This window comes from Lolium rigidum, chromosome 3 (assembly GCF_022539505.1).
Source record: "Lolium rigidum isolate FL_2022 chromosome 3, APGP_CSIRO_Lrig_0.1, whole genome shotgun sequence".
Classification (NCBI taxonomy): domain Eukaryota; kingdom Viridiplantae; phylum Streptophyta; class Magnoliopsida; order Poales; family Poaceae; genus Lolium; species Lolium rigidum.
This window is the reverse complement of record NC_061510.1, coordinates 26,990,218-26,998,941: the sequence shown is the minus strand read 5'-3', so window position 1 is coordinate 26,998,941 and position 8,724 is coordinate 26,990,218. Positions and strand designations below refer to the sequence as shown.

General features: G+C 46.1%; 1 protein-coding gene across 1 annotated transcript; it reads right to left on the bottom strand.

Annotated features, from left to right (window-relative positions):
• Nucleotides 1-467: 467 nt before the first annotated feature.
• LOC124699545 (acyl transferase 1-like) lies at nucleotides 468-2,980 on the bottom strand. The gene is made up of 2 exons (XM_047231833.1): nucleotides 2,543-2,980; nucleotides 468-1,385 (listed from the first exon to the last, which is right to left on the bottom strand). The coding sequence occupies exons 1-2, from the start codon at nucleotides 2,978-2,980 to the stop codon at nucleotides 468-470; spliced, it is 1,356 nt and encodes a 451-aa protein (XP_047087789.1).
• Nucleotides 2,981-8,724: the final 5,744 nt, after the last annotated feature.

Genomic DNA, 8,724 nt, shown 5'->3' with positions numbered 1-8,724 from the left:
GAGATGATATTCCAGACAGTTTTTTTTATCAATTCTAGAAACTGTGGGCATAAGATCAGATACGGAGGGCTAGGAGGATGAAGGAGGGGAGGAGGAGGTGTCGTAGGATGAAGAGGGAGGGGAGGGGGAGGAGGTTCATCCATTTATTGTTTCCAAATTGGAATTAACTTGTAACTTTCCATCCTATAGTAACAATCATTGAAGAACTTTCTCATATGAATATGATTTGATGATACATTCAAATAACTTTTCTTATTTATATTTATTCAACAATACAATATAAACACCGATGCAGTACATAGAGAGTGACAACTAGTGGTATTCTACATGGTTCTATGGTAGCACATAACCAACTTTGGAATATGTATCCAACTGAACACCACAACACAGCTAAAGTAAATTACATATGTCTATGCTTACTTAGTGCTTACTACACAGTAAGCTTAATTATTGTACGTGTTCTTCATTCATTTCTTCAACCAAATTTCCATCTCCTTTGTAAACTTCTCCATTGCCGGTTTTGGTAGTAAGATTGAGACCACGGTGGAGTCCTCACCATCTATATTCTTACACTTGGTGTGATAGCTTATCAACTTTGAAGTGAAATCCCCGGCATGAGGTGTGCCGGCAGCAACCAGCTCGGCTTTCCCGAACTTTAGTGCCTTTCCTCCAACCCACTTTGTATCACTAACCTCATAAGTTCTGTCCATACCGAAAGGTGACCACTCCCGCCATAATGCTAACAAATCCACCATTGACTTCATACACTCCTTTGTGGTGTCCCACTTGACTTTGCGCATTTTCTCAAGTATAGATGCAAGTGGCTTTGTAGCTAGCTCATCCACGGTGACTTCAACCATGGGAGAGAAATGTGCATTTCCATAGTAACCACGCGGGACTACACTTTCACCATTAATGCTTCTGCCCCGTGTATTCAAAGTAAACATGACACGCACCTTCTCACTTGGCCCATAACCTAGTGCCAATGTGCGACACCGCCACATGACAGCTGTAATGAGCTCAAATGTTGTAGTGGATTTGGACAGCTGCTCTGGGATGTGACTTCTCAAAGTATCAATCTCTTTTGGTCCAAAGAATAAATATTGCACTTCCATAGATTCTGGTGGAGTTGATAGCATCACGTCATCTCCCGTGCACTGTAAACCATGAATAAACGGTTTATACGCTGGGTAGACATGTGCAATGGAGGGTGGCATACGTGCTGTGAAAATGTCTCGTTTCCACACGGGCAAAGTGGTTGGTATAAGTTCGCCACATGCAAAGTCAGCGATAGTTTTGATAAACTGGAGGATGCCAAAACCATCGGCAATGCAGTGGCACATATGAAGCCCAATAACAAATCCTCCACATTTTAGCTGTGTCACCTGCAAATAATATCATGTGTGTGAAATTAAGCCATAATATTAACATGATGTCTCAGAATCACTTATGGAATTTAGATAAGCAGTGAAAATAATTAAGATGACTATGTATAATTCAACAATCTCCCCTTTCTAAATAAATAATGTGAATCCTCATTTGTGTTGGATGCTACTCAGATTCTTGGAGTGTCAAAACATACTTAATTTGGACAATAGTCCCTTGGAAGAATATAAAATCCATCTTCTTTGGTACCAACAACTCCAATGTCTCTCTACACCGGAAATAGGAACTAGTGTTTTGGTAATATAGGTGTAATGTTTAATTTAGTTACGTGTAACCAAATCACCCAACCAATGAAAGCAAGGCTAAACCAATTTTGTTACTGTCTATACTAGTTTGGAGTGAATCACATAATTCTCTTTAAAACTATTTATGTTTTTTTGATAAATTCTTTATATATAAAGCTGACCGGAAATTCAATTCGGCTCCCGGATGTGTATGCTCCCTCTACTAAAAAATTATATTTCGAAATGTCGAAAATTTTTGACAAAAAATTCTACATGTACATCTCCATAATATACGTGCGTTCGTCAAGTTTCACGAAAAACTAATATTTTGTGTGGTCTATATAAAAAAGAGAAAGTTTATCTTGTGAAAAGCATTATTTTTAGCACTGAATTTTGTCTTTTTTACACACGTCACATGATAAGTCGATTTTTTATGAAACGACTTTGTGAGCACGTAGCACGTGAAGATGTACATGCGAACTTTTAGTTTCAATTTTAAAAAAAAATTAAAATGTATGTAAGATGCATTTCAAAATATAGAGAGTATACGGACCCTTGTTCCAAAACACCGCTCCCCTAAAGCTGACAAACTATATAATGGTACCTATGAGGGGAGCTAGCAAGTTGTTTTCTTATCCATGCAAACTTTAAATTATATCCGATGCACTTACAATTTCATTATGTGATGCAACACTCTTTTCCTTTTTAATCTGTGTGGTTTTTCTCCAGAGTTTCAATGTTACTATGGTGCTCAAAACATCATACTAATAAATATGTAGCAAATCGATATACCATCACCCATACCATATGTAAGCAATAGAATATGAACACGTACAAGAGAAAACTGAAGAAAGACAATTAAGAACCATCACCTGTAGGAAGAGCAAAGGCTTGCCAACCACATCTCTCGTGTCGCCGGCGTCTCCCAGGAACTCCTCGACGCACGGGTACGGCGGCACCAACGGCTCGCCGAGGTCCGCCAGCCGCACGTCGGCGGTCGCCTCCACGAAAACCACCCCTTCTCCCGTGCAGTCCACGACGAGCCTGTTCCCGTCGGGGAGCTTGCGCAGGCGTCCGGCCATGGGGTAGTAGTACACCAGAGCGCCGGCCACGGCCGCCTTGATGCCCCTCGCCACCTTGCCCGGTTTGACGTTCTCTCCCGGCGGGCTCTTGAAAAACCCGACGATGGACTCGTAGAACCTCAGCGGCAACTGGTCATCGAGGTCGGAGAGGGCCTTCGTTTCGACTGGCGTCGGCCGTGCCGGACGCACCAGCTCGGGCTCGTTCCGGCGTGCCGTGAATGTCACCATGGCGACGGAGTTGAGTAAGTGCTTGCCTTGTCGGTGTGTGTATGTCTGTGAGACTGTGACTGAGAGAGTGCTAGAGGCTAGAGTAGTACCGAGGCAGTGGAAGCTGAAGATGACTCGCTGAAGTGGTTTGGCATGAGCTTGTGTACGATACGTCCATATATAGGCAACTTGGTGACCGAGGTCTCGATGGGCGGTGGAGACCCGTTCAAGCATGGATGGCAATGTCATGCAGGATAACAGAAGAGTAAAACACGGCCGGACGACGGACGTACGACAGAGTTGAAGACTCTTTGAACGAGTGAGCCCAACCCTCGAGAATCAAGTCGTGCCGGCGCGACCATTTCATTTCTACTAGGTACTACACGACAACCGTCAACTTTGATGTGTTCGCCGACTCACTGCACTAGCAGCTCGCACCGGTCTCGCTTGGCTGCCCTGATGCGGTCTTGTGACGATTAGTACCAGTTGCGGTACGAGCAAGCATGGGAATATATCTGTAGTTCATCCACCGGTTAAGGATGTCAATTTTACCTAGGGCTACCGGTACCCGCGGGTATTATACTCGTATTGGCAAGGTTTGTGATATATTTTTATGTCTATGAGTAGTATTCATATCTTATCCGTTAAGTCATAGGTAGAGTGCGCGTATAGTCTCATACCAGCGGGTATACTCATACCCATGTATTGTCAACTTCTTACATGACACGTCTATTTTTGTTGTCTTATGAGTTAGAATATGAGAATGTAACTTTTATATTTTGTTAATTGCTATGTACTCAAGTACCTTTTATTGAGTTTAGATAATTCATTTTTAATCAAATGTGTTATCGATAAATCTAAAATTGCGAGTGGCTTGTGTAAAATTTAACCTACCCACCGGTATCCAATGGGTACATGTAACGCCAAGAATGGGTTTGCGTAAAGTTTTATACATATAGGTATGGGTAGGAGTTTGTACATATTGACTATTCGCGTATGGGTATGTGTATGATATTGCTCGACCCTGCGTATACCCTACCCATCGCCATCCTTACCACTCGCCAGATGTTGTACATGAAGCTATACAAAACGAGCCATTTAGCTTGTGTTTGGTAGATTGGGCCAAATTTTATGCTCCGTGGGGACCTCTAGATGCTAGCTGTTGGTGGAAACTGTTAATTATATTTGGTAGTTAGAGATATTATGAGATTTATATAGGATTTATAGATCACATCCTACCTTATCTTTAGGAGAGCTTCTTAGCCTCCAAATCTTGTACTTTTATATATACTCCTCCGAGGCTCAATACAATATCCACCGTATTACGCTAATCTCTCCCTCTCTATTGTTCTACATGGTATCAGTCGCAAGATCCTAGACCTAGCAGTCAGACACACTTACGCACCACGCCGGCCCGGGGGAGGTTGGTCTCCATGACCTATTCCAGGGCCACGCAACATGTAAGAGGGTTAGTCCACCGATTGGTTGATCGGCTGCCCTCGGGTCCTTCTTCCCGATCGGTAGATCAGTTTTTTTTGTCCACCGGTCCCTTGAGCGACCTCTTTTTTGGTTTGCCGATCATAAATCGTATTGTGTCGCCTACCGCCCATCGACTTCACGCGCCTATACTCCGACCACGGTGTCGACCTGGCACTCGGCCGATTGCCGCGACCCCTCGGTCGGCTATCGCACTTGCCTTAACAGGATGTTGATGCATGTAAAATGCATATATGAACTTTGTAGTTTATTGTGTCACAATCATTATTATTATGCAAGTTTATTATATTTATTGGTACTAACCTATTAATAGTTGCAAAAGTGCACACATTTATGTTTTATACTTTCTTGTGTAGGAAATAGGCAAAGGTTGAAGGAAAACGCTCATTATGGTGAAATCTGGAGTTTCCCGGAATATGTCTCTGCAAAACATTTTTCAAAGATTGCCACATAAACCCCCGAAGAGGACGTCCAATGAAAACATTGCAAACCAACAAGTTTTATAAACTTTTCCACACATTCTTCTAGATATAAATTTCGTCCCAAACAGACTACAGAACCTCATTTTAGAGACCAAATACTACAAAGTCTAGATGCAATTTCAGCATTACGAAGTTGGTGACGTGATTGACACAAAATCTTGTCATACTTGATGGATTCGGCCAAGCCACCACTTTATGAGCTCATAAAGGATAAAGGGGATCTTATGAAGGTTCTATAGCTTCCCAATAGCCCTTGGATCAAAGGGGCATCAATCTCATGGCCAAGATTGCATCTCCACCTCTATATATTGAGGGGAAATCCTATTTTTTGAGGAAGCCACCACAAGCCACGAAATCCCCCCCCCCCCCCTTGGAAGCCACCAAGGAGGGGGAGGAGATCCTCCATTGTTGATCCATCACTGACGTGGGCATTACCCTTCGGGTAACCGACATTGCCCTATCCTGTATTAACTAGTTGGAGGCCCATGAAGGCACTTGGAGGCAAGACGGGCCACCTGGATGGCGCACCAGAAGATTCCTTGGCGGGCAAGACGAGGAAGCAGCCGATCAAGGAAAGATTAGATTTAAAACTACTGTAAACCTAGTCGTACTCGGTGAGACCTCTTGAGACCTGGCCACCTATATAAAGGCCAGGAGAGGGGCTGCCGAGGGGGACAATCAATCTTAGCAATCTTAACCACCAAAAGCTTAGAGATAGGTTACCATAGCATTTAGCCTTCTCGACGAGATCTCAACCGAACTATTCGGCACCCCATTGTAATCCAATATCTTCATAATCAAGATCAGACAGGCAGGACGTAAGGGTTTTACCTCATCGAGGGCCCCGAACCTGGGTAAATCGCTCTCCCCGCTTGTCTGTGAACCGATGTCTCGTGTCAGCTTGTAGGATTCCATCAACCCTAAGCCCCAATCGGAGGGCATTGCCGAGGAGTACCCTCGACAATTGGCACCGTCTGTGGGAACCCTGTCGGCACAAGGCAGGTCATCGGCGATACCAGTCACATCTGCGGCGTTCGTACTCGAGTCACCAACGCCACCAGATCCAAAAGACCCGATCCGCTGCGGATCCTTTGAGTTCGTACCACATCTCGAGCCGCCGCACTCGATCCCTGCAGAATCGTGCGACGGCATGACCACAACTTTCGGAGGTGTCCACTTCATCATCGACTCCGGAGGCTTTCTTCGCCTCCCTAGGACAAGCACATCTGGCTCGAGGACCTCAGTCTCGGCAGGTGACGCTCCGGCAGCAACCTTGGAAGTCCCATCTAGAAACATGCAAGGAGGCAGCCGAGGAAGTTTCGACCTCGCAGCGGGACGAAGGAAAAGACAAAGGGACCCACACCGTGGAGAGGAAGAACGTACAGCGACTTACCCTCGCCAGTCCGAACGAGGACAGCGGGACATGCAACCGATCCATGGCCGCACCCGTTCACCATATCTATCGGCTACGGAGCAGCTCGAGGCACCATGTTACCTCCACTCTTACATTGATCCGAAGGATGGTCGAGAGAAATCCAGTCATCTACTAAGGAACTGCCGACACTTCCTAGAGATTCGACAGTTTTGTGATGATCTCAGAGCCGAAGCTATGTCAAGAGTTCAAGCAATTGAGAGAAGGGCGGGGTCCTACAGTTATCCACCAGAACCATATGTACCGGAACCGTACGTACCGGCAGGAGGAAGCGAGCATGTACCAACAGAGATGTTTCCGAAGCCACGTGGGCAGGTCAACATGATCCATAAAACCAGCTTTTCGAAAAGGGAAATCAAAAAATTCTCACGAGAAGTGAAATATGCGGAAGTGGCTATGATTGATACACCCGAATTCATCGACTGGTCAGAACAGAGCATCTCCTTCGGCAGGGCAGATCACCCGAAGGCCGTCCCCAGACCAGGTCATGCAGCCCTCGTCCTTGAGGCGCAGATCGGGGGATACAATATGAGCAAAGTATTCATGGACGGAGGAAGTGGCTTGAACCTACTATTCGCCAGCACAATGAGAGCAATGGGTTTAACAGTCGATATGCTAAGAGAATCTGACACAGGGTTCCACGGCATTATACCGACTTGACCCGCTTATTCCCTTGGTAAAACATCATTGGATGTAGTCTTCGGCACGCCCAGCAACTTCAGGAAAGAGAAAATCGAGTTCGAGGTAGTCGACTGGGAATCTCAGTACCACGCCATCCTCGGCAGGCCCGCATTTTCCAAATTCATGGCTGTACCCCATTATGCGTACCTAAAACTGAAGATGCCAGGCAACAACGAAACCCCAATAACCGTTCATGGAAGTTTCGCTCGATCAGATAACTGCGACAGGGACTTCCAGAAGATCGCCTCGAAATTCGGAGCCAAAGAAGAACTCAACGCAGTCGACGCCGTTACAGATCACACGCAACCACCAGCCGACAATCGAAACGTAAGATCCGACGAGTTTGACGCTGCAAAGGAAGCCAAGAAGCTGCGGGTGCACCCCACTGACCCGAAGAAAACGGTCAATACGTCGGCCGACCTTACTGACGCATAGGAAGGCGCGCTCATCGAGTTCCTCCGTGAGCGCTGGGAGATATTTGCATGGGAACCATCCGACATGCCAGGTATCCCCAGGGAACTCGCTGAGCATGCCCTCAATGTTGACCCGACAGCCAAACCAGTACAGCAATCGATGCGCCGATTTTCTGAACCGAAGAGAAGAGCAATTGGTGAAGAAGTTAGTCGACTCCGCAAGGCAGGATTTATTCGAGAGCTTAAGGAATCCGAATGGGTAGCTAATCCCGTTATGGTGCTGAAAAAAGACACGACTGCCCTCCGCATGTGCATCGATTACACCAGCCTTAATAAGCACTGCCCAGAAGACCACTTCCCGCTGCCTCGTATAGACCAGATAGTCGACTCCACAGCCGGATGCGACCGTCTCTCCTTCCTTGATGCGTACTCCGGGTATAATCAGATCAAGCTGAAGAAAGAAGACCAGGAGCTAACCGCGTTCATCACCCCACACGACATTTTCTGTTACAACGTCATGACCTTTGGATTGAAAAACGCAGGAGCAACTTATCAACGTTGCATGCAAGCTTGCCTTGGAGAGCAGATTGGGAGGAACATCGAAGTCTACATCGACGATATCGTGGTGAAGACGAAGCATGCCGCCACTCTCATCGATGATTTGCGGGAAACTTTCGACAACCTAGACAAGTATAAAATCAAGCTGAATCCCAAAAAATGTTTCTTCGGAGTGCCAAGGGGACAAGTACTCGGGTACTTCATCTCAGCCAGAGGAATTGAAGCCAATCCTTTGAAGATCAAAGCTATTCTCGACATGGAGCCGCCAAAGAATCTGCACCAAGTGCAGCAGTTGGCAGGACGATTAGCAGCGCTCAGTAGATTCATCGCCAAGCTAGGAGAGAAAGCTTTGCCCTTCTACAACTTGATGAAAAAGTCAGAAAAGTTCGAGTGGACAAAGGAGGCGCAGGAGTCCTTCGACAACCTGAAGAAAATCTTGTCGACATCCCCAGTCCTTGTAACTCCGCGCGAGAAAGAGACGTTGCTTATGTACATAGCCGCAACAGCACAAGTCTTTAGCAGCGTTTTGGTCGTCGAACGAGAAGAAGCATGGAGAGTTCATGGTGTGCAGAGGCCTGTTTACTACCTCAGTGAGGTGCTCACACCTGCAAGGCAGAGGTACCCCCATCATCAGAAGCTGGCATACACAGTATGGAGGTCAGCTCGCAAGTTACGGCACTACTTCACAGAGCACCCAATTAT

Excerpts from the sequence above, each read along its gene's own strand:
- LOC124699545 (XM_047231833.1), bottom strand. The coding sequence starts at position 2,980 with ATGGTGACATTCACGGCACGCCGGAACGAGCCCGAGCTGGTGCGTCCG. Across the intron at positions 1,386-2,542 it reads AGCCTTTGCTCTTCCTACAG|GTGACACAGCTAAAATGTGG; the intron begins GTGATGGTTCTT and ends TATTATTTGCAG.